At 36.3% G+C, this 27,254-nt stretch overlaps 1 protein-coding gene and 1 non-coding gene across 33 annotated transcripts in view; both read right to left on the bottom strand.

Moving 5' to 3' along the window:
• The window catches only part of SNCA (synuclein alpha), a 119,314-nt gene that overhangs the window by 12,475 nt on the left and 79,585 nt on the right, over positions 1 to 27,254 (bottom strand). For 15 of the 32 annotated variants that reach the window (XM_070262289.1, XM_023637716.2, XM_014738858.3 and 12 more), the window contains exon 5: positions 21,101 to 21,166. The exons of the other annotated variants lie outside the window; for them this stretch is intronic. In XM_070262289.1, the coding sequence (XP_070118390.1) occupies positions 21,101 to 21,166 (66 nt within the window). The remainder of the gene's footprint in view (positions 1 to 21,100; positions 21,167 to 27,254) is intronic. 32 annotated transcript variants of the gene reach the window in all.
• On the bottom strand, positions 7,160 to 7,262 carry LOC111773034 (U6 spliceosomal RNA). Its single transcript, XR_002807242.1, has one exon. It is a non-coding gene; the product is annotated as a U6 spliceosomal RNA (small nuclear RNA).

Genomic DNA, 27,254 nt, shown 5'->3' with positions numbered 1-27,254 from the left:
GTAACAACAGTGAAAGGAAACAACTCCCCATGAAAAGTACATAAAGAAAGTAAAACGATTAATTGTTCCAGAAGGAGAAAGAGGAAAAAATCTGAATAGATGTAAAAACGTTGTAGAAGGTTTATGGAAAAGGAATCTTGGGAAGGGAATTTTATGTGTGGTCAAACTGGCTAATATTGGAATGGATTTATTTAAGTTTTTAAAAAATGAGTTTTAATATCAAAAGTACAATGGTGCCAAATTAGAATTTGGTTTTCTCTCTGTTCAAAGAACAAAGTTTTCTTAGATTATTGGTCTGCTCTTAATAAGAAATTGGAAAGAAAGAAAGGTTTTTCTTTACTTTTTAAGTAACTCTCTTGGACAGCAAAGATTTTGTGTCTTACCAAAAAATAACCTACTGTGCTTCACATTGTCTTTTTCAGGTCTTTGATTACTTAAGAGGGCCCAGTCTTCTCAATATTAAGAAAGCTAAGTTTTGTTCACAACTATGTAACCTTTTGTATTTGCTTTTAACATCTTCTATTGTCACTCTGGTCAAACAAGTAATTAAGTATTATTTCATAATGATCTGTGATACTAACTAATCAAATGTTCAACCCTTTTGACATTTTCTCAAAATCAGATTCTATATGGACTCTTTCTGATCTCAAATCAACTTTGAGATTCCCAGAGGGCCCTTGGAAAATCTCAGAGAATTTGTCTCTTACTTTGTAAAAGAGAAATGTTAAACTAATTGGGTTTATTTGGTATGTTAAATTACATGGGAAGCATTGTCAAATAAGTGATGGTAAATCTTCTTAGGTTATATGGATATATATGGATGCATGTTATTAATATTTACTCTAGAAATTGTATGAAATTCCTAAAACTCTGATATGTCCTGATATGTTATTAGTCATATATTGCAGTTATTATCTTAAAATGTTATATATCACAGAAATAACCAAATTTCCTTATCAATTCCATTATAATGAATTCCCATCAGATCTTTAACCATGGGCATTTTTAAGTCTTTCATCACTTACAAACAGTTATTGTTTTACTCTGATGCTTTTGCAGAAGTGAGATTCATGGGAAGGACCTACCAAGTACATTTGACCACTGACACTGCTGCCAAATTACATGGTGTTGAAATTTGGGTGCATATTTCACAACTGAAGAAGGCTGCATCTGACATCTGGTCCTGTGCAAATGCTGGAGACCCCAAAATCAAATTGATGGGGAAGAGAAGTAGCCAGCATTGAGGTAGACTGCTTCCTCCCAAGATGTCAGATCAAGAATGTTTCTTTCCAGTGCTCCTTCCCTCTCTGATTATCCTTTTCTTCATTCTTATACCATGAAAGTCTTTATGCTTCTTTTTCTACCTTTGCCTTGCTCTGGCCTGGAAAGATAATGCCATTGTTAACACATCTCAGGCCATTGCACAGGGGGGTAATTCAACTTCCAAATGACTGTTAGGTTTGCTACAATGCTGGTGATTCTATAGTTCTTCCTAGCACAAACCTCTCCCTGATTTCCAGTGCCTCTGTTTCTCTACAACAAACTCAGCCTTCTCTCTATCATGTCGGGCTCCCTAACCCCAGGGGTTCATTTTCCTGTCTCTGGTTAACAACTGCAAACCCTGGGAACTTTGCATACAGCCTCTGTACAAAGAAAGGGGCACAAGGCAAGGGTAACCAAAATAAAACTACCTGTGTGGCCTACAGACCCTTACATTTTACTGGCCTCCATGGCTGTCACCATTCCTGTCCCAAGATCTAGACTCAAATGGGAAATACCAGGAGGCATACATGATTCAAAATTTCTTTCCTTTGTCAGATCCCCTGGGGTCCTTGTTAAAAATGCAGGTTTCTAGGGCCCTGTGAATGTCTGATATGCTTTTCAGAAATCACTACCTGACATCACCAGCTGTTTGTAAGTTCTGTGCCAACATTTGGTACAGAGGATAGCAACATAGTTGCTGCCAGTGTGAACACATAAAAAAAGCTTTTTTTTGTTAAATCTTCCATTTTGAAGTCTATGAAAGATTGTCAGTAAATGGTCAGGGTGTTCTAAATACTCTGAGAAGCAATACATGATGATATTTATAGTAACAGGGCTTCATCCACTACCTGGCATCTACGCCTCAAGCACTCAGAGCATCAGAAGCACCCTCTTCCCCACTGTTTTTACACCACAAGATATTTTGGGTGGAACCATTATTTTACCGCACTGTGGAACAACATTAATCAACCCCAAATAACTCAGCACCTCAAACTGTTGGGGATGGAGGAGAGACAGTAACCTTAAAAATAAGGGAAGAAACTAAACAAAGAACTCCAATAAGAGGGGAAAAAACAGTTCAACTTAGCATTCATCTTAAAGAATCCAGTGTTTCTGATATGAAATCAAGCTCAGAACTCCTGTTTAAGTGCAAACAGCATAGACTTTTTAAAAATGTGCATATCATGTACTTTCCATCTTTAAAGGGAGAGGATATGATATGTGTGTAGATAGCATAATAGTGTATCCCACTAAGAGAAAAACTAAAAAATTTTTAGTTTATTGGAAAACTATAAAACTAAAAAACTAAAAACTAAAAAATGAAGTTAGCAGGCATGAGAATCTTGTGTAAAAGTAAGGTTAAGATATATTCCATATATTCAATCTTTTGTTGTCAATTCTTAGTGTTCTAATGATGCCATTTGAGGTGGGGAGTCAAGGGCATCTGATTCAAAATCAGGTTAATTTTAATTTTTTTTAAACGGCTAAGGAATTTTATAAGGAAAAGAAGTTGAACAAAGTTTTAAAACTTTGGACAATGTCGTTTAACTTTTAAACCAAAACAATATACGTAGTTCAGAAATACCAATATATTTTGTCTTAATATTATGTATAGGAAATAAAAATATAAAAATAGTATAATGGCCATATTTATTAGTCACAGGCTATGAAGAGTGTATAAATGCATTGTAGTAATTAAATGCTATGACATGAGAAACCATGAAAATTGACATGTTCTGGTGTAACCAACACATACACAGACATACACACACTACACTGAGCCACTGATTATCTCTGGGGCTACCTTCTGAGACCATCTTGAATCCCCTAATTAGAAAGGGCAATTATAGCATATGATTTTCATTACAAATTACTTATGCCACAACAAGCAAAACCTAGCAAGAAGGCTGAGTGAAGATGCGGCTCCTGCTAGGCTTTCTTATTGGTGAAGTGACCTACTCTCTTCATCAGCTGTGTTGCACATCTACTCAGATTGTGTCTAGCACATTTACAACTTACTATGTCATCAACCATCTGAATCACTTGGGAAAAGTCAAACTGATGAACACCATAAGTCATATAGTAAAGACATTGTACTATATATAGTTCATACCGACAAGGAACCTTTTCCGATTGAAAATGCAAATTTATTTTAATTAAGTGATACTTTTAGAGAAACAGTCTTACATAGAAATAATATGTATTTAGAGCCATTCATGCTCTACTTTGGATAATCTATTAGCATATTACTCATTTGCTTGCCTTTTGCCTTTCTAACTATTTCTTTAGTCTTGGTAAGCCCCTCAGAGAGAAAGAAGGATGAAGGGAACAGATGAAATGAAAACTAGTTTATTTGACTGCTTTGAAAAGGTTTGGAAGTGGAGGAGAGAGTAAAGTCAATACATGAAATCTATTTTGGAGTTATTTTTGGATGCTATTTATCACTATTAGCCTCAAATCCAGTTTTAAATACATTCCACCATAAATTACAAAATAACTAGTCTATAAATCAGGAATCAGTGTGAAATCACTTTATAGAAGAAATTTTCCTTATATAGTAAAGAAGTAGTAGTTTATCTTAAATCCTCATTCTCTTTGGTAAGCATAACAAGCAGCTCAGTGACTGCCATATTTCTGACAGTGCCATGTAATTAGCTGACTCACCTAATAAGACTTCAGAGCAGAGTAACATTGCCAGCTGTTTTTCCTGTCACATGGAATATAGAACTAGTTGCAAATACTAACATACAATGGGAAGTCTGGGAATAAACTATTTTCAGTTTTCATGTCTAAAGATTAATCCTCCTCTTCCATTAATGAAAAAAACCACTACTCTATATGTTTAAATATATATTTAAAGTTGATTATTTCAAGTTTGCCTAGATAGGATTCTTGAAGATCAGCCCCTTGGGGAGTGATTGAATAAGACATCAGAATAGAAGTGGGTCAACCTGAGAAAGAGCTACTCTTGTCTTGAGCTCGGAAGCAGCCAGTCATTTCAGCTTTGCAAATGCATTGACATATGGAGGCAAGTATTAAAACTAGCAACTAGGTGAGGAATCAGTGGGGAGTGTAGGCTTTGACAAAGAAAGAGATAGAGAGCCTGCTTCTATATTTTAGGGAATTTAGTGAATGCTGAAAGGCTCCTGGGAAGAGGAAATTTGCTGTCAAGATCTTAGTGAGTCAAAGCCTAGGTGTTGGCTTTCAAAAATAGGTAGGAAACTGGTCTTAATATCTGACTGGGAGAAAATACTTCAGGCAAAACAAACTGCTCATACACAAAAGGGTGGATAGGACTAACAGGGCTCTAAGAGTGAAGGCAATAGCTTCGAGGCTAGTGGATATGAAACCCGGGAGAAGGATCTTAAAGAGCAAGATAAAGATGTGTCTTCTTCATCTAAGAGAGTAAAGACTAGGAAAGGGTATATAAAGTCAAAGCAGGAACAAGGACATTCAGGCGAATCTGGTAACCTGAGGTTCCAGGAGTCTCCTTATCGCTGGGAACAGATGCCAGTCAAGTGTAAAGGGCTTTCAAGATCGGGAAGGAAAACTCTTCAAGTGGATCCGAGCCTTCAAGTTGAAATATCTTTGTTTAGCATGTATGACAGACAGGAGGCCCTGAGGAGCAATGCCCCACAGACCTCAGTAGTCAATTTCAATAGCTGTTGCAATTATTCTACCCTGTAAATTCTTTCATTGTTAAGCTTGGTCACACAAGTTGTGGTCATTACTCGCTTTTGGTTACTCTGAATACCTGTATCCATGTCTCAACAATCTGAGATAAAGGGGAAACTGCTTACCAGATTATCATGAAAAAGAATGGGCTGGATGTATTCTAAGAAGGTCATTCAAATGAAATATTACTAAAATGCTTAATTTTCTGTCTTACTCTGACATGGAGTAACAATGATAGTTAAGATTTATTTAGGCCTTACTCTCTATTTGGTACTGTTCCAAGAGTTTCACATGCATTATTTGATCCTAAAAAATAATTTCAGGGCCAGCCCCGGTAGCCTAGGGGTTAAGTTCAGCACACCCCTCTTCGGTGGCCTGGAGTTATGTTCCCGGGTGTGGACCTCAACCACTCATCAGTGGCCATGCTGTGATGGCAGCTCACATACAATAAAAGAGGAAGATTGGCAATGGATGTTAGTTTAGGGCGAGTCTTCCTCAGAAAAAAAAAAATTCTGTGAGGATGTTACTATTACTAATTCTCTATTTTATCAATGAATGAGCAGAAATAGGCAGTCTAGCTCCAGAGTCAAACTCTTGGCTGTATTATGCAACATAATTTGTCATGCTTCTTGAACAAAACCTCTTATATACTAAAACATTAAGTTGAGCTGCTTACACAAGATGAAATTAAATTTCAAAAAATTAATACTCTCAAAATGCAATGTAAAATATTTTATGATTAAATATCCGAGCTATCTCTGTTACTACTTAGAAGTTTGTTGCTATTTTTATCAGAAAAAAATAAGAGGCTAAAAGAATTGCATATATGTGATATAGTTACAAGGGAAAAACCAGACAGAATATATTTTTTACTACATTGTTATTAAATCTGCAAACACTAGGTTGATTAACTTTTTGTTATAGGGAAAAATGGCTTACTATGAATTCAATGCAGAACATTTTTCTGGTTTAGACCTTTTCATTAGAGTGTGTTCTAACAGAATAAAGATGATAAAATTGTCAGAAATAAATTGGTCATTTTTTTCCTTAAATACATGGCACAGAAACTACAATTCTTTAGACTAGATTGAAATGTCATCACTTGAGTTTCTTTCTGCACTCCTTTTGACCAATTAATAAAACTTTTGCTTGGGTCACAGGACTTATCTTCCTTAGCTCACCACTGGAAACGGTAATCTCTCTCCAGCACCAAGTTCATTTTGATTATCACATTAAAATGTAATGGTCCATTAAGTCCATGGATGGATGTTACACTTAGTCATGATGTTTATTTGTTTATTTACCCTATCTTATTCCACAGAGAATTTGAAGGGGAATAAAAGATGATTTCTTCATCACAGCAAACGAACAACCTCTGCTTTGTCTAGTGTTATCTTTTTTCTTTCTTTATTTAAGCACTAAATGTTATTTGTGTTCTTTTAATTACTTTTAAAGCATCCATTATTTCGGGATTACATTATTGAACTGAATAAAGTAATACAGAGTTCTGTATTTAATTTTTTCAACCATTCTCCCTGCTTTAATTTGGTTCATTTATATCTCCCTTCGGTTTTTATTGAGTGGGGACTCCTGATTTCTGTATCAGAGGGAAAGAAACAAATATACACAATATTCTGTATTTACGATGCTGCAACTCTCTCTACGGTTGCAGTAGTTGGGTTGGGTGTGTGTGTGTATTAGAAACCATTATCAAGGATGATTCCAAATCTGTTGAGGAACTAAAACTGTGGTTCCACAAGCACTCTAAATCTTTGTTTCATAGTTCCCTCCCTCCGACAATTGTATACACTATTTGTTGTTTGGAAGACCTTGAGAAAATATGCTTTTAAAAGCATGGGATTTGGTGGCCAATTGACCTAGTGGCAGATAGTATCTGTGAGATTGTGAGCAATTTAGATGTCTCAACTGGAAAATGGTAATAAAACCTTTCTCAGACTGTTGTTGTGTTAAATGAGATGAATACATAAAACAGCCTATAATGACCAGTGCACAGTCATAATAATACCAAATATTTACTGAGCATCTACTAGGCCTTAGACTGTCTTGAGCACTTTATTTTTGTTATCTAAGTATCCCAATAAATGCATATACTGTCTCAATACATATCACCCACTGTTGTTATATTTTCATCTTATTGCTAATTTTATTTTAGCTTTTTTCTTTATTTTCATTAAAATATAGTTGATGAGAAATATTATGTAAAAATATGGAATGCTTCACAAATTTGTGTGTCTTCCTTACATAGAGGCCAGGCTAATCTTCTCTGTATCGTTCCAGTTTTAGTACATCTGTTGCCAAAGCAAGCATTTTTTTTTAAAGATTTTACTTTTTCCTTTTTCTCCCCAAAGCCCCCTGGTACATAGTTGTATATTCTTCGTTGTGGGTCCTTCTAGTTGTGGTATGTGAGCATGCTAATTTTTATAAAAGCTTTTCTAAGAAAATATTGAAACAAAAAAAACTGTTTTAAGAATGGGAGCTTTTGCCTTATTTCATTGATTAGCTACATTTGACTCTCCAATGAACCTCGTGTTTTGCCTTTCTCTAACCGGGCCACAAGTCCTCCTCTTTGGTCTCTTTCCTTCAGCTGCCCAGAATACAGTGAAAACACTTAGTACTAAATGACAGACAGGCCTTGTTGTATCCTGAGCACATCCTAGTGACATAGATAAGAAGCAAATGCTACAAGTGCAGTGTTCTAATCATTTTTAACTGAAGACCTACAAGCAGAAGCAAAGCTATATTTAGACTGTACTGGGGGTGAGAAATATTCACAGTGCCAGTATTTGAAGATGAACATACCTTTTTTGATATCTATAACACTCAAAAAGAAGCATCTCTTATCCTTGCAAGGATATAATAATTACCTTCCCAAAATTGAAGTAAAACAAGATATATATTACAAGTCATGACCCTTCTCTTGTAGCCTCTTGGGTCAACCTCACAAAAGGGTCAGTAGTGTACCTGTGAAACTCTAGACTGCTCTGTCAGTCAACTACAGCCTTAACATAAGAAACACAACACAGAGGAAAAATATAGAACACTGAGATCTTAGAAACAGCAAATACCAATAGCGTAACAGTAGGATTTATGACAATAAGTCACAATAACTGGTAGCACTGTGACTTGCATCCAAAAATATGCAATATGTTTGGCTTTAAGGAGTTATAAGATTTTGGGAGGCAAATATAGAATTAACATTCTTTTGTACTGAGAATTGACATAATAATGATGATTTTTGTGAATTATTTATCAATAAGCACTTTGAAGTTATAATAAAACTATGATACAGAAAATGTTGTTTCTCTACTTCAGAGATAGAGGTTCCATAAATTTTGCTGCCAAATATGCAAGCTTATTGCCAATACCAACATACTCAACTAATCAAAAGAAAGTAATTAGCAGTATAAATCCAATAAACATACTTGTTACACATAGTGCATTATATTGTAGAATGTACAACATTATATAAGACACGGTCCCTTTACCTCAAGCAAACTCAAGTCTAGATAGATAATAAGAGATACGTAAAAGCAAGTAAAACACAAGGTAGTAAATGTGATACAGGGCAATAGGAAGGTAAATGTAAAATGTTCAGAATGGGATGAGATTACTTCTGGCTAGAGGAAACATCATTAGAAGAAGGTCTGAAAATCTTGGTCAGACTGGGAACTTCAGAGAGAGAACACATGGACAAAAACGTAGTGGTTGGATGTGATTTGTATGGTTGGAGCATAGGATGTGGGCATAGATGAGTGCCCTGAAAACTATTCAGTGCAGTTGGAACATTTGAACTGTTCTGTGTAGAATGCCAAAAAGTTATATAGCACAATTTTGTTTTAGGAAGAATGTTCTGGCAATGATGCACATAGCACTTTGGAAGGAAGAGAAGCAGAGATGGGTGGATCATGTAGGGGATTAGTCACAACAACAATCCAGAGAGACGTAGATGTGACTAGAGGAATGGGAGTGGAAATGGAGCAAAGTGATTGATTTTGTAAGATGATATAGAAGTTGAATGCACAGAATTTAGCAACTATTGTTCAAAAACCATGCTAAGTCTGAGATTTTATTCTACTTACAAGCTAACAAGTTAGCCTGCCACAGTTTTATGGATACTGGCCAAAGACGCAAGTGTCCTGGGTCAGAGACAAATGACTTTATTGTTCATGATAACGGCAGTAGCCAGAGTATCATCATTTTCTTGAGCTGATTCCCCCAAGCCCCACTTCCCTCAGGGAACTTCAGGTGAAGCCTACACAGCCAGTGTGTTGAAGAGGAGTCCATGCTAGGGAACCTGACTCTTTTATAACAGGCACTAAACATGTCTTTCCCTTGCTCCAGAAAGAGACATTATCTCTCACCAAGGCTGTAAGCATACCTGCCCTTTGCTTTAGAGGGAGAAACTATTTTTACCTTCCAAGGCTGTGGACTATACAAAAGTCCTTGAAATATAGTCTTAAACAAAAGGTAGTTAGTGCCTTGCTTGCAAAATGTGAAGAAATGCAAGACCCTGGGCCTCCCAACACTACTTGAATGTGGACAGATGACACAAGGACAACAGGTAAAAATGATTAGGTTTTGAGTTTCACTGACTAGAAAGATGGGGAATATTATTAGCAATAGAGAAAAAGAAAATAAAGTAGATTTTAGGGGCAAAGTCCCTTTTTCTTATGTTGAGTCTCAGGCGCTTCCATAAATAAATGCTGAAAATGAGACTAGAGTGGAGATTTCATAAATATAGATATACTTTGAATATTTACTCCATAGAGGTATTTGAGGATCTCATTAGAGTTCACAAAACTAAGAGAAAAAGAGGCAAGTGAAGGAAAACAGTACGGCATCACCTGAAGAACCTTCTTAGTTAGGAGGCAAGGCAGGAAAAGGAGGGAAAAGCAAAGGCAAAGAGATGGAAGATGAAAAACAGGAAGTAACAGTGTTTCAGAGGCTAAATGCAAAAGGCCTCTTACTAACAGCTTGGTGCTGCTACTGGTGTTTCAAGCACTGAGAAAAGCAAATGAGGCAGAGAGCTGCCCACGTGCACTTTCAGCACTAAGTATTTTATGCGTGGGGGATACATACATGTTTAATAGATGTTTGTTTGTTGAATAGTCCAGAAAAAGACAGAGGAAGAAGTCATATTTCAGGGGATAAAGGAATAAGCAAGACCGTAGGAGGCCACAATGGTGGACAAGATTTTGCAAAGTTGTGAGCAGACAAAGTTGTTGTTGGGACAATTAGTTTTGAGGGTGATGGGATTTGTGATGAGTAGGCTTTTTCATTGTTTTTGTTTGTTTTGCTTTTCTTGATGAAGAAATGGAGAAACTTGTTACTGATTCCAGTGGGAGTAGAATTTGGCAATACACAGCAGAGAGGGATTGGTTGATAGAGCAGCTTCTCAAATGAGAGGGAAAGGACCGCAGGCAGGTGAGGTTTCCTGTGGGAGGCGGCGGGACATGCTGCAGCTGTAGATGGAGACAAGAGAAGTGAAAGGAGCCTGCGACACAGAGTCTATGTTCTCAGTAGAATAGGTAATGAAGTCATAAGAAGAAGGTTCTAGGACTGGGAAAGGCAGAGGAGAGAACTTAGATTTATTTATTGACTTATCTTGTAAAGTAGTTAATCATCTCATTTTATTGAGGATAAACATGAATGTCAGAGACACATTTTTGCCTAAACTCACAAATATGATTAACAGTCAAGCTGGGTTCAAAACCATATCAGTCTTAGACTAAAAGTAAGTTTTTAATCTCTGTGGTCTCGTGGTGGTCTTAAGGGCAGTGGAAAAGTTTCATAATGGACTTTCTGAAAAATAAGATAAAATATCAATTAGGAGGAAATAAAATGAATGCTGAGAAGAGGTGAGTGCCAAGTGGAATGTTGAGTATCATCACTTTTTAGTTGAATCAACCAGCCCATCATCCTGATTTTTCTTTTGCAGGCAAAGGATTTAGCCTACGTCTTGAAGCTTTCACATGGACTGAGTTCATTGTGAAGTGTTATATGGCGACAATGTAATAGTGTTCAATAGATAAAGAAAAAACACCACCACCTCAGAGAATTCTACTGCCAGAGTTCCCTCTAGGGCGACTCTCCAGGCCTCACAGCTAGTTTGTAAACAAAGAATTTGGGCGGCCCGGTTACTTTACATTAACAAAAGCCTAGTCTAAAGTACATATATAATACCATATTTGTATATAAAACCTTCTATTCTACCCAATTCCTAAATCATACAATCAAAAATTTTCAATTCCAAGTATTTGGAAACAAGAAAAAAGTCACTTTGACATAAAATTGACATATCTAAAGGAGACTGTGCATAATGTGTTTTAAAATGAGAAAAAAATTGAAATTTGATTTTTGAGATTAAAATCAATTCAAGTCTATATTAATTATTCTGAATGTTGTATTTGTTTCACACCCTTCTTCTATACAAACTTTGGTTGTTTTGCTTATCCTCATTCTAGATTCCTCTGACTTTTGTTTAATTTTGATATCTCTGAAAGTTAAATCTAGGAAATGATTCAGTCGTCTCTGGCCCTAACTTTCCCAGTGCTGGCATTCTCCTCTTAGCTGTGGCTTTTCCTATCCCATTTTTCACAACTCAAAACATAATTTGGTGTGGAGTACTCATGCATCCCATCTCTATGGAAACCAAGACGTAGGCAGGACAAAGATGATTTTATTAGAAAGTCCACTCAAGCAGAAAAGCCAGTGCACACAATTTACTTTCCTGGTGGGCTCAGCAAATTTAACCTGGGAAAGAATGGCTGCCTCTGTCGAATTTTCCTAGGCAAGTGGAACATTCGACAACCACTGAATGTTCCAAACAAAACAAAACAAAAGCCAGGTGGTGGAACTGTGCTGGTGTCCTCACGTGCTTATGCCCAGAAAATAGCAGGTTGGAGCTTCTCTATGATTGTTACTGTAGCATAACAATTCTTGCCCAGATTGGACAATCCAATCGTTTTAAACCGTTGTATCATCATCACAGCATAATTATTACCAAGTAGAAAATAACCACTTCTTCATATGCAATTTTTTAAAAAATCTCTATAAATAGATAAAAGTGATTCCCGCCCATCGTTTCCTTTCCCCTGGGACAGGGGACCCAGCACATCAAAGGAATTCATAGAGTTCCTTGGAGCAACTGTGAAAACCACAATGATCAACTAAATAATTGTTTCCATCAAAAGAAAAATATAAAGATGTTATTTCAGGAAAAAGGCAGCATGACATAAAAAGTCCCAGTAGTTAAGAAACTTGAAGCCACTTTTAATGCACTACTGATAAATTATTATAATTTGACAGGTTATTTATATTTCATCTGCATACTTGTAAGAGGAGACTTTCCAAACACACATCCCCACCCGTTACACACAGCTGTTGTAAGAAAGTATTCAGCTGAGGGTCTAAATGTGAAAGCTTAGACCTTCCGTTTTATTTTCTTCACGTCCTAGCACAACATGTATTGAACGAGTTAATAAATTAATGAAGAAGATTGACATGGGTTGATTTTAATCATCTTCAGAACCGAAATCATTTCCATAAAATATTTAAAGATGAACCTGCACATCCATTACCCCTTTGTCTCTCTCTAACTGCCGTCCCAATTTCACTCTTAGCTCCTCAGCCCTGGGTGTTAAGCACCGCTCTCTCCTCTGGTCCTCTCCTTAAATGTCACAGCTATTTCTGGCAGGTGAGCTGACTGCCTTGTTAGTGTGAACACACACCGCTGTGGAGTGCAAGGCACCTGAGAGAAAAGGCTGCCAAAATAGGGAAATAACAGGAAAAAAAGACAGAAGCTGAAAATATAACATCTATGCATTTATCTACTTATAATCTAATTTATGTGTCAGTCATTTTAAAAAGAATATAAGGTATTTAGAAAATACAGTGTTGCGTCTGCCTATGCTTAATGCTGTGGCCGCTTAATACAAAGCAGTGTCCTTGCTTGGTCTCACAAAGGACAATTTAGAAGTGAGAGCTCAATCTCTAAGGACGGTTTATACACTCTATCTTGAGGCACACCAAGGAGATACAGTTTATCATTTTCAGAAAACACTGCCATTATTCAAGTCAATGAGAGGGCTGATGGAAGATTTTTTAACGTTTTAGAAAGATCATGAGGGCAAGCTGGCTTTTAACAAAAATAAAGTATTTTCATGCAGTTTCTGACTGACTGAATTTATAAAGTCCAAAAATTCACTCGAAGGCTCAAGTTTTTTTTTATTGCAATGGGAGAAAATTGAATATTACTTGGACTATCAATTATGAAATGAAGCAAAAGAGAGGTCTTGCTAATGGCTGGTTTTAATATTCATGGATATGATGGTTCAGCATTTTCTCCCATGTTTCCCACAGCGATGCCACTAATTAATGATCATCTTTACAAATTGAACATATCATTGTCTGATACTATTTTTTTCTTTGCCGAGTTACTACTTCTTATTTTGAATATGTTTTTATTATTCCACTCCACATTTCTCTATTTCTAACAAGCATTTCTTGATTTTCTTTTCATTCAGTCCTCTTATTTTCACTGGAGCGGCCCCCTCTTATCCACAGGGGTTACATTTCAAGACCCCCAGTGGATGCTTGAAACTGCGGATAAGTACTGAACCCCATATATGCTATGTTTCTTCCTATATCTACATACCTATGATAAAGTTTAATCGTAGGCACAGTAAGAGATTAACAATAATAATAAAATAGAACAATTATAACAATATACTGTAATAAAAGTTACCACAGACCTTAGCAACCTCAACATACACTTTTTTTTCCTTCTTAAGTTGAGAACTTTCACCTTTTCAACTTAAAGGAAGCACTTTACACTTTTCTTTCGGCATATTTGAATTGCCAGCATCGCTACTCTTGCACTTTGGGGACATCATTAACTAAAACAAGGTTTCCTGAATGCAGGCACTGCCATATCACGAGAGGTGATCTGACAACCAGCACAGCTACCACGTGACTAATGGGTGGGTAGTGCATACAGTGTGGATACGCCAGACAAAAGGATGATTCACATCCCAGGTGGGACAGAACTGGATGGCACAAAATTTCATCACACTACTCAGAAGGGCATGCAATTTAAAACTTATGAATTGTTTATTTCTGGAATTTTCCATTTAATATTTTCAGACTGCAGTTGACCGCAGGTAACTAAAACCACAGAGAGCAAAACCATGGTTAAGGGGGGACTACTGTACAGAATTTTAAAAGCCTGACAATTAAAATCCTTCAACTGTGAATTCAGCAGTGTTTTGACTTCCAGGGATCCATCTGACATTAGGCTGACTTTGTGAAGCATAAACATCAACATGAGGGAAAGATTTTTATTAAAAAAACGCCTGAATCAAAATAAGAGGTCAAATTTTGCAGGGTATTTTGTGTCTTGAAAATCTTCCCGCTATAATTACCTGAGGTCCTTGGGCTTATTATTAAGGGACTCTTGCAATTGTCCCTTTTCTCTACATAGATCACCACATTAATTAAGAGAGGATCACTAGAGACAGGTTTCTGCTCCGCATCTTTAAGTATTTTTAGTTCTTCATTTTCAAAAGAAAAAAAATGCATTAAGCAAAAGGTTGCTTCTCAGCCAAATTTTCCAATATACAGATATTCTCAAAAAGATCTCTGGAATGTGCCTTAATAATCTCATTTCTGCACATTTTTTTAAAGGAGGTCATTATGAATTTTGCACATCTTATAACCTGTAATGTTCAATCTGATTTCAATTGAACCTGTAAAAAAATACGAATCAGGTGCTTTGGATCAAGATGCTGGAGTTATATTTACACTATATCACAACTCTAAGGTGTGAAAGCCTAGTGAGAGAAGAAGCAAACTGATAATTGATTAGCCAGAGAGTGGTAGAAATCTACCTAGAGGGGCCTTTCTGGGTTGATGCAGTGATGGGAGAACCTGGCTCCTGGCTCCAGGAATGCCAACCAGAGTGTGTCTGCCCCTAAACTTTGGAGGATGTCTTCTTACATTGTGCTGCATTAAATAAAAATACAAACAAAAGCAAGCAAACTGAGGGATAAGAACTGCTTCAGTTTCCACACCAATTTCCTTAATGACTTTTTCTAAGGCCGGCTCACATGCCCACGTAGGGGAGGAACTATTCCTCTACCCTCGTAGTTCTTCTGGCAGGTCTAAGAATTAAATTGACATGAGACAGGGTAACAGGAGAAAGTCAATAAATTTAATAGCATGTATACATGGGAGAAACCCAGGAAAACTGAGTAACTTGCCAAAATGGCCAAAGCCACCACCTTAAATACTACCTTCGGCTAAAGACAAAGGAGGATGTTGGGGGTAGTGGTTTGAGACTTCAAAAGGGAGGAAGGCAATTTACATGGAAATGGAAAAGCAAATGTTTGATAAACAAGTGTTTGCTGGGCCATGATGCCTTCCCGTCTGTCATACCTAGGGCTATCTATGGTGACAGCTCCTTCCGTGGACAGGTCTTCTGTCTTAAATTCTTTCAGGCAGTTAAGGGGAAGGTCAAAGTTTCTTTCTGAGTCTTTTGTTCCTAAAAAAAACCAATCAAGCCAAAGAGACACATTGTGGGGTGGCAAATTCTGATCCCCCACACATACTGGAAGAGAAGGGATCTGAGAGGAGTAATCTAAAAGTCTCCTTCAACACCCTATCCTTAGATCCTAGAACAGCGCATGCACCTAGTAAGTGCTTTGTAAATACTCATTGAATGACTACCTCTTCTATGATTTTTGCATGATATTCTCCATCAGAGCTAATCTCTCTCTCCTATGTGCTGCCCTAAACACTTCCTGCACGGATCTATTTCAGCATAAACTGCCGTGTTTTGAGATTATTGCTATAGGTGAATGTCTTCTACTCGACTGTAAGTTCCTAAAAGAAGGGACGACATATTCATCTTTATCTTCTACAGTGATTTGCCCAGTGCCTAGAAAATAATGCCAGGAAAAATTGAATAAATAAATGTGTACAATACATCAGTGGAGAAAACAGAAAATCAAGAGTTACTGAAAAGTTAATTCAATTTAATTGTTTTTAAGTAGGAATCCCTCAGTGATTTATAACAGAAATTAGAAGTCAGCTCCAAGTAAAAAGAAATAGTATTGCCCCCAAAAGATATCACAATTTGTTGTATAATAGGAAAAAGGTTTGGTACTAAATTTTTATATCACATTTTTTTCTATTTATCTGCCTTTTCTGTAGGGCTAATTATAGAGCATGAAGAACAATGTGTACGGGTATGACCTGAAGTGCAGACTCGCAGGCTTTGTCCCTTAACTACTGAATCAGAATCTTTGAGGGTGAACCAATAGGAATTTGAATTTTAAAAATAAGCTCTTTGGGTGATTTATAGAGATTAAAAGTGGCTCTTCATCTGCTGTTGTAAAATTTTACAAATGCATTGGCTGGTAAGTTTCCTTTTTCTGTGACAAGAACCTTTTCTTTGCAGAAAATAAAAAGGTAATCAGCTTTCCTGAGAGCACATGCTTCCAGAAAAGCCCCAATCGCTGTGCCTCTATCATCTGAGGCAGCAAGAGTGGCCTCCACCCTCAGCCCTTACTCCCTTGCAGAAGAAGCTGCCAAATCCCATTACAGATGGTCCATTTTCATTCCCACTGTTATATATGGAACTCTCACAGCAGCTTAGGAATCTGGATAAAGAAGGAATGAACAGAACTTAAAGTACTTAACAACCAAGACTGGTCTTTTAGAATTACAAAATTGAATGAGTATAAACAACGTTTAAATGGAAAGTGTCTGGGCTACAAATAATGGTAGGCTAGATAACGGTAGCTAATATCTTTTGAAGATTTACTACTTGTTAGATACTCCCTAGGAGCTTCCCCATAACTTTAGGACATAGGTACTAGGATGAGACCCACTCTACAGACGTAACTAATTTACCCCAATTCTCTGAGCTTGCAGGAAATGGAAGCAGGAGGCTTGGTTCCAGAAGCTATGCTCTGAACTACCAGGCCACATGCCTCTCAAAGCACATGTGGATGCCACATGGCCTCTCAAAGCACACGTGGACGCACGTGGGTGTGCGTTTAGTCATCTACCCATACCAGGGTGTTATTCATGTTGAAACTGTCTACGAATGCTTACTTTAATGGTTGGAATTTCAAGCAAACGAGAAAATATTTGTACCCTCTAAACCATTAAGATTTTCGTGGAATTCCTTCACAGCCCGCATCCCTGTGTCTTTCAGCAGTAATGTAAAGTTTAACAGTTAGGTGGGAACTTCTATAAGCATGATTCAAACAAGTACAAGAACTATCAAAGAAAAAACTTTCTCCTTTTAACATCTACTCATAAGTCTCTAGTTCCCTCTGAATTTGATTTTAAATCTTGACACATTTCCCAGAAACTGCTATCTTCTAACTGACTTCTATTAAAGGGTTTAGAAAAAGAAAAAAGATTGTATACAATGCAGGTGATTGTTATCACACTATTTCATTCTCCCATTCTCTCTCTAGAGCATACCACTTGCTCTAAAATCAGTTAATAACAGTCTCTCAGCATGTTTGGTTGGTTAATGTACATATGCACAAATAGGTAACCCACTAGGACCAGTTCGACTGACCCCGTCTTATCAACTGAGTAATTAAAAGTCATCTTTCAGGAACCGAGAGTTCCCGTTTGTCCAGTTCAGGCTGGTTGAGACCACCAACCCATCAACTGGGCCTGCACAAAGGCTGGATGAGTGAGCTTTTTGATGTCAAGAGGCTGAAAACCCCACCCTTAGATCATCCTAACACCATCATTTTGTGAACATGCGTCCTATGAAAAGCCATGAAGCTTGACTGCACTTACACAGATCATCAATTACACCTCACTTCTCCCTACCTCCAATCATCTATCTCCACACTTCGGACTGCCCTGCCCTTCATCCTGTAAATTTTGCCCTAAGCTCTGGATCAGGGAGACAGATGTGAGAGCATATGCCTCCTGTCTCTTTGCAGAATCTCACAATAAAGCTGTACTCTTTTCTCAAAGGCTGGTGCTGTAATAATTGGCTCTTTATGTGCATTGAGCAAGAGAACCCCCCACTTTGTGGGGTAACAAATACATGAGTGAATATATACACGCACACACACATCATAGACTAGAATGCTTTCTTGGAGGTGGTTTTGGGGGCCTATGTGACTTCTCTATTGTTATCATTTAAAAGTTTCATAACACTTGCACTCATGAGAAAAATTATTAAAAACTTGGGAATAAAGAGGACTATACATGTCCTTTAAATGTTATGTTTCACAGACTCACCCAATGATTATTAAATTATCTAAGAAAAAACATTTGAGTTAGACTTTACTATTAACTTTTTGATTAGAGTCCAAACACCTTGAAAGTGTATGTTAATCTGTAGACTTTTGTCTAGTAGAAAACATAATTCAAAAGGCTTCAGCTCATGGGCCAGTAAAATGTTAACCAGTTCTGTGTCTATTAGCCAATTCATTTCAGAATTCCTTTGACTCACTGTTTCTATAAATCTTTATTCCTCAAATTCTCCTTTGAATCAGTCTTATCAGATTACTGATTCCCATATTAATTAGTTGAATAAAATCTTTGAAATGTATTTATTTTACTTTTGCGTGAAAGTTATTTTCACTTTTTGAAAACTTTCCACACAGTAGAAAGGCTAATTTGCTAGATTCAACTGAAGTATTGTTGAATCATCTTTTCTTCTTTTAGTTTTAACATTCTATACAATTTTTAGAAATTGTTTTAGGCTCATATTTATAGTCTACCTAAGTAATATAATCCGTCACATAAATAGGTAAGTAAACTTCCTTGAAAGCTTCCCTACTTAAAGGTAAATACATTAAAAAAATAAGAACTATTTTCCATATCTGTAAGCCATGCTCAATAGAAAGACTCCGTAATAGGAACTCTATAAGACTATGCGGATTTTTTTTTTAAACACACATCTCACAGGGTGTTGCTGTTAGGTTGTTTTTATAAATTATATTGTCTCTTCATTTCCCTTTTTATTTGGAGTACATTACATACTTCGGTGGTTTCAGAGAAAGCATGTATCTTAATCCAAGCATATTTTCTGGAGAGTACAAGATAATATACCAAAATATGAACAAGAGCAAAAGCTCCCCATCCAATCGAGTGGCCTCAGAAGGACAAATGCCAGAGGAACTAAAGTAATGAAGTCCTAACATTGAGGAAGCCCTGGGGAAGCGGCCGCTCTGTTTCCCTTTTCAAAAGCTTTTCATATAGAGCATCTGCCCACTCCCCTGTAGAGATGGGGTTAACTCCATAGAGATGAGGTTAACTCCCTAGACAGCTACTCATTCTCTTCCTCCCCTCCCCAGTGTAATACAAACCCAAAGAGATTAATTAACACTTGTTCCAGGAAGAAACACAGACAATAGCATCCGATATTGGAATAGTCCTTTGTGAATAAGTATAAGGCTAACGGAGGAGGAGGGAGATATTTTCAGAGAGGAAAAAAGCACTGGACTTGATTGCTTCAAGTCGAAAGAAATTGGCATAAGTGGTAACAGTCTGAACAAAACACTTGAAAAAAATAAAAGTATGAAAAAAACAGTGAAATTTTGTACTGAGTGTCTACTGTATTTGTGGCGATGGTCTGTTATCTGAAGACGCTAACATAAAATGAAAGTTTCACCTAAAACATCTACTATTATAGCATGCACTGAGGATCTGAGGACCTTAAACAAATGGATGGTTGTCATGCTACAGGCAGACATATGAAGGCACCAATAGAATGGGATTCCTTTTTAGTATGAGTCATTTTATATAACACAGTTATAAATATAGTTTATTTTTTCAAAACAAAATATAGTCAGACTTAAAATCTCTCTGCTCTGGGATAAACACTTGACAATCTAAAGTAAAGATTCCTTGTTTTTTGAAGAAATCTATGAAAGCAAGTGCTTTTTACAACTTGACTGAATCTGAGTCTATTTCAATAAGTAAATTCCACACTCACTTTTGAGCGATGACTTCAGAAGCTGTCAAGACCTACCAGTTACAATTTGTGTACAGAGTTAGTTTCTTTAAAGAAACTAAAAGGGTTTCATGGACATTATCTAGCAATTCCTTCTCACAGCATTCCAGGAAGATAAAAAACGTGCATGCATTAAGTCAAAAGGTATCTCGATGTTTCCCATTAGTGAGCTGCATCCATGCAATAAATCCCGCTGTTAGCAATATTCCCCAATAAAACTTGATATTCATAAGTTCATGCATATCCAAATTTACATTAAAATTTAAAATAATGAATCTTTTAACATTGTGAAAATGGATATATGCTCATTTCATGACCAAAATCACCACCACCATTCCATTGTTCCTTTTTTTCAGTTTCTTGCATATTTTTAGTTACAAATCATAAATGACATAAATAGGACAATGCTAATCCCTTCATATAAAACTTCAATATCTTCCTACAAGCCTATACATAAAATCTAGACTTCTCAGTATGACTTATAAGATCTGGGATAGTTTGTATCTACAGCCTCCATCTCTTCCTATCTCTCGCATTCACTACATTCTTGCTACTGTCCCTTTCCTGTCTTCAAACACACCAGATTCTGATTCTCCCCTTCTCAGGGCCTTCATATGTGAGCTTGTTCTGCCTTGGATATGTCTGCCGCACATTCTAATCACCCCGGACCCAAAATTCTCTCTCTTATCACATGGCTGACTCCTTCTCATCCCTCTGATCTCAATTTAAATGTGACCTTCCTGGATAAACTTCCCAAAAACTGGATTGTCTCACTGAATCCAAATGGCTAATGAGTTTTTGTTCTCATTACATGCTCCCTGTGCATCTCTTTTATGATGCTTTGCTTGGAAATGAGAGGAAGGAGGTTTCAGACAATGGAAGTATTGGTGTAGAGGTGCAAGAGGGGAAATAGTGTCTGTTCCCCAGCCCGGCTCTGGAAACTTAAGGAGGGGGAGAGAGAAAAGTTCAGCAAATGCTGAGGCAGTGTTTTAATTGAGGTACTCAGGGCACAAGAAGCAAGGTCACTCGCAAGGGTGGTAGTGGCATGATTTCTCCCTTAGAAACTTGAAGGCAGCAGGTTTGAAAGAGGAAAGCAAAGCAGATGGAAGTGGACAGACTTGTTCTTGAGCACATAGGATATACCCTTGGAGACGGCCATAAATCACCAGGGAGACTGTGAGAGGAGGCCCAAGCTCTGCTGCCGGAGTTCTGCAATGGAAGGGAATCACGTTTATCCTCAGGCTGTCAGGTCTGAAGATGCTTAGGTTAAGTAAATGACCCCTGAGATGGTACAGTCAGTGATTATCAGCAGTTACGGACCTGTCTCTATACTAAACCAGATAACAGCATCCAGGAATGGTCAAAAGCCACAAATCAATCCCACTGTCTTGTCATGCACCCGAGAAATGCTTCTCTCTTTCCTAACAGCTACTTAATGGATACTGGCAAGCTGTCAATTAGACAAAGAAGTGAGAATAAATGTTGCTCCCCAAATTTAAGGTGAGTCATCAGTCAGACTTGGTATTGTCAGGGAATTTAGTCTGTTTTCTAACTGGCTTTATTTTAGCACAGTCATAAATCTAGCTGTAATTAGTCTCTAACTCCAATGACTCAACACATTTAAGCATTTCATTTGACTCTCAACCGGAAAAAATTGCAACTGATTAGACAATACTGATATGCTCTCACTTGCATGCATAGGATGCTGGCAGTATAACATGTGCTTTTGGTATCTGTTTTTCTTCTTGTGGTATTGAGAGATTACCATGAAGGATCTTCTCTCTCTCCTAGTCCTCTCTGAGTCTACTGGGATGCATTCGAGAGGAAGTGAATGTGATAGAGTTTGGGGCCAATGGTTAGATCTTTTTCCCCGAATATGAGACAAATTAGCTTGCATGGAAATTGAACAGAGCAGGAGAAAATAATTTTTTTTAATAAATTTACTTAAACATCACCTGAGTCAATGAAGAAACTATATATGTTCTTAACTGACAAAGATTATTTTTAACCGAGATAACAAGCAAATTGCTGTTTTAATCACTAGGATTACTATTTAAAACAGATAGGCGAACATTTACTTTTTAATCTGGAAACAAATTAAAGCAAATAATATTTTATATTTAAGTCACATTTCACACATTTTAAAATGAATAGTACATGTTTTTAAACTTTGAAAATGTATCTGTTATCTGTAGGTATTTCTGCATACGTCAAGATTTTCATTTCTCCAAGGATTTTTATTCACCAACAGAATCAAAATAGCTTTGTAAGGTTTCATCATGTTAATTTAACATGTAAGTTTTTAAGAATTATCTTGTAAAGGAGATAATAATGAAGTTTAAAGTAAGAGGCATCATCTGTGGACGCTCCATTTTCAGATTCCAAGAAAACCATTAAAACATTTCTAGCACTGAGAGTGAATCAGATGGGTTTGTGCACTCGCTTGTGTGGCCATATTGTATAGCAGTGGGGGGTTTAGAGTTATAAGGTTCAGTCATCCATTTAGTCTCCAATTGGAGCTCAGGCAAATGAAATTTATGGTTATGAGGAAAACTTTCAAAAAATGTTGCTCTATTTGGTAGACCCATGTTAAAAATTATTCAGTGGAACTAAAAAGTCACTTATTTTGAAAATAAAAAGGCACAAATATACAAATGAAAAAGAAATTAACTGGAAGATTTTGAACGCTTTCTTTCAATATAATTACCATAAAATGCAAATAGAAAATAAATCAACATATATTTGTTAATGTTATATTTACCATATTTTCATTTCACGTGTTCTACTAAAGCAAATACATGAATTTTTTGTATACAAAAGAAAAACCTCCACGAAGTATATACTATCTGACCACAGGGTAAAATTTTCTATGATTATTAGAATGGGAAAAGTGTGAACACTTAGATAGTTTTCATAACTTTAAATAATTAAAATATATTTAATAGAAAAGGAAACCCTATTTTGCCAATAGTTTGAAATCTTAAATATATACATGAATACAAAACATACGATGTCAGTTTGTCCTGAAAATAAGAGCTTTAAAAGAATTTAAGCTTAAATATTCTCCTAAATGCTTTGTGAGACTTAAGACAAAATCTTCCTTCAGAGGTCCTGACAAATGGGGATAGAAGAGAAGCAAAGATGTTTAGAGAGTTCAGGGAAAGTTGAAAAAGGGCCTTTGTCAAATATTCCTTACATTTTTAAAGAATAAATGGTAGATAGTTTTCTAGGGAGACTGCAAAATTGCTAAAATTAAATGTTTGGATATAAATGTGGAAAACAGAGTTAGCTACCTTATTTTTAATTTAATATTTTCAAAGGCAAATTAAAGCACCTATTTTTTTCTAAAAGTCCTCAATTCTAGATGCATATTATAGGAAACTTAGACATATAAGAATAGTACATTTTAAAAGTCCTAGATGACATACAATATAAACATAAGTATATTTACAAATGATGCATTTGTTTTCATTTTAAGTGTAGTTGTCTAGAATTTTCAATACCTCCTCCCTTTTGACTTGTTTTATCTTGACATTCAGCAAAAACAAGTGTTAACAAAATTCGGAAAAAAATTAAGTAAATTGGTGCCTGATAGCATAAACAATAGTAATGTGAGATGGGAACTTTATGCATTATTTGGACTAATAAACTGTCTAATGTTCTAATAATAAACATATTGTTTATCCACCAAATTGTGGCCGTCATCATGAGAGGCTATTAGCAACTCAAAATAGTGCATTACACCTTAATAAAGGGTGCTTTTGTATAGGCATTTGCTCTTATTGCTGGTCATTTATTCTCCAAATATCTTTTAGGTGCCAGTTACAAAGATGGCCAGAAATTTAAATTCTGTGTATATAATAAGGAGAGCTGAGTAGTCACTCAATAAAATCAGGTGTATAATACCAGAAAGAGACTTATCTTGAGGCTAAGGCAATATGGACAATGTATTTCTTGTTGGAACCATTTCCGTGTATAGTCCTTAAACACTTGACACTCATTTATACTGGGGGTTTATTACTTCTCTTCACCTCTAATGTCTTAAGCACAAGTATACACACTTGCAGCAGTATGTCTACATAAGAAATTTTTGATGGAATGGGAAAGATGAAAATACAGATGTTTATTCCAGAGATGCTGAAATGGTTTATAAAAATTCTATGACTATAAGGAATACATGCATAATGCAATATATCAGGAGAGAACAACACTATCTTTAAATAAAAACAATACATGTGCATTTTGAGAGGTTGGGATTCACTGGTCAATGTCACTTGACTCACAACTGACAGTGTTGGCTTGAAACAGATTTTAAAACAACGTCTGTTTTAATGCAATAAATCCTGACAAGGAATTTGTTGGAGCTGACCATGGTACCTCTTCATAGTCAGAATGTTTATGAGAGGAAAGGAAGATTTGAAATTTGGGCTCTAGGGGCTTGCTATGATCGTTATTCTAAACAGTTAACTTCAAAATTGAGTTTGTCATTTCTATCATCAAATACTATAAAACATGAGGTAAAAGTAAATGTTAGGTAATTTAAAAGCTACAATAAAATTCATTTCAGAAAACTGCTGATTTCCTAATATATGCACTGTTTTCAGCATCTTTGAAAGTGTAAACTCTATCAGTATGACTAGCAGATGATGAGCAGGTGGTCTGTGTGATATTATCCATTACACAGTCAGAAATCAAAGTCTTTATTTTCACTTTATAAGCTGTTTGGGAAGAAGGTGTATGTGTGTATGTGTGTGTAATAGGGAGCAAGAGGAGATTAACTTATATGCCATTATCTGATGCAAAAACAGACATGTCCTAAGTCATCTATGAGGAGATGGTTCGATAACAGCTAGGCATTTGTATAAATCTTTAGGGACCTGGTTTCTCTCAAGTGTGACAGAACACTCATCTTAACCACCAGCACTCCTATTTAAAAAGATCACATTTAGCAAATGGCTCTGGTGTTTTAAGTTCGCTCAGTGACAGATTTGTTTTTAATCTGATTAACATTATCTGAGAACTACAAAATGAACTTCAATTAAAATCCCTTTTAAATTTTGTCTATGTGAGCCCCACCAAGAATGGTCTTTGAGTGTACTATAAAAATGATCTTTAAAACATTCAAAGATGATTATGAAAGAGATGTTTTGAAGCTATTGAAAATAACCATTGTTCAATGCTGTTCTGTGCACCCCTAGTAACACTATATGAAAAGACAAAAGTTCATCCCAGAAAAACAATGCTATCTAGCCGCCAGAATCCAAATGGATTCAGCATAAGTGAGCAACACGTGAAAGAGATTTGTGCTGAAAAACAGTGATGCTCAAGTACAGAGGCTAAGGTTCTCTCTCAATTCCTTTCCACCTTCCTTCCCTGTCTATTCTGTCTGACATCTAATCTTTTCATAATGCTGTATGTGAAAAAAGTTCCTGTTACAGAATTTTTAGACATACATTGCAAATTTCTCTAATTATGCTCATGTAATCACGAACTCTTCACCAGGCGACGCTGGCTTCTTTGCCTACATGCCCATTGGTTTTCTGGATCAGGGAGTAATTTACATCAGGAATGGCTCCCCCATTTAGGGTCCCTGGAAATAAATAGTGCTGAATTAATTAGGACTCTATATATTCTCATGGAGTAAGAAAATATAATCAATAATCCTTTTGAGGAATCCTATATAGAAAGATTTATAGAAAAAAAGGCTTTTTTTACTGTGGCATTCTTTTTATGAGAGGAAAAAGACAAAGGTTAACTCCACACAGAGGCAATGATCTAAATTAGACACATTTATCCATATATTTCCAGACCTGTGACTGAACTCATTCTTTTTAAAAAAAATCCTTCTTTTTTAATAATACAGACCCTCTCTTTTATAACAGGATATTTTTATACATGTATACTATCATCATTTTCATTATTTATAGTTACACACATCTTCCATTTAATTTACTCTTTAATCTTATTTATTTGGTATACTTGTATTTATTGTCATTAATAAAACATGTAAATACAATCTACCAGCATTAGGCAGGAAATATTTAAGAGGTCTTAAACTCTTTTATGCCAAGAAAGACAGTGGTTTGCCAAGAACCACAAGCTTTTTAAAGTTAACTTTGATCTGGGCCAGCTGAAGGTTCAGAAGAGGGCTCTTTGAAGAGATGGCAAATTAATAGATCAGTCGATTGCCTGGTGGGTTATTCTCTTTCATGGCACTTAGCTGGAACATTTGCCTTTCCTCATAAAGCCATAATAGACAATCACCACGAACCTGAATAGGCACAGCCAGTCACTATCCTGAGGTCTAGACGTGTTTCTGAACAGTATGGTCACTGGGGATAGGAATGAGAGTGGAACGTAGACTGGATGTGTGTCCAGGTATGGTTTGGAGCCAAAGGACAGCTATGAGAGGGTGCTCCTAAAATGACATCAACTATTTAGGAACTGGGTCAAGAAAGCCTATAATTATATATCTACTATATTTACAGAGCACTCATTCATCAGAGAGCTCGTCCAAAAAAAGAGATGACAAAAAATAAATTCCACTTCTTTCTCAACCCCAAAGTACATAAAACTTGGCATGAGATATTTCCCAGTTAAAAACAGTAATATAATCTAGCATCAGCTTTAATTTCTAGAATATTCATTTTCTGCTACAGTAAAGTGACAAAGCCATTTGTATTTCATGCACCTATGTTATGTCTTATTCTTTGTTTTTCATTTAGATAAATAGGCCTTTATGCCCTAGGTACTATAGGAAATCCCAAAGCTCAGAAAATCACTAATGAGAATGGAAGGAATTAAGCATCATGAAAGCTGAAGCATGCAGCTCCTATGCAACAATGCTCTGAGCTCATGTAACAGTGTGATCAGTGGAGCAGCTGTTCCATCAGCTTTACTGCAACCTGAGTCTCACATCCTAAATTGGAAATAGCTATTCTTAATAAAGGTGGTAGCTTTATGCCTTGCAAAAAAACCAGTTGTCAAACATCATTTTTAAAAGAAGTTAACCCTTTGTTATTTCTCAGACCTTTTCTCTTCATTCTCTTCTTAGTATCTTCAATAATATTTCAAGCATAAGCCTACATAACAGTGTAAACTGTAGGCTAAGTACGATGCCTCACACATTGTAGGCACTTGACAAATATTTGTTCATTAAATGAATAAGTGAAGTTTGAATGGGAAGTTATATAGCTGAATTTAAAATGGGTTTAGAGGTAATCTCTAAATTAGCTGAATGATGCAGGGGTAGCACACTGATATATTCTCACTACTAAATTTCATATTATTCCTTAAG

The sequence above is a fragment of the Equus caballus genome, chromosome 3, assembly GCF_041296265.1.
Source record: "Equus caballus isolate H_3958 breed thoroughbred chromosome 3, TB-T2T, whole genome shotgun sequence".
Lineage (NCBI taxonomy): Eukaryota > Metazoa > Chordata > Mammalia > Perissodactyla > Equidae > Equus > Equus caballus.
Note: the sequence above shows the minus strand (reverse complement) of the source record. Positions and strands in the feature narration are given on the sequence as shown.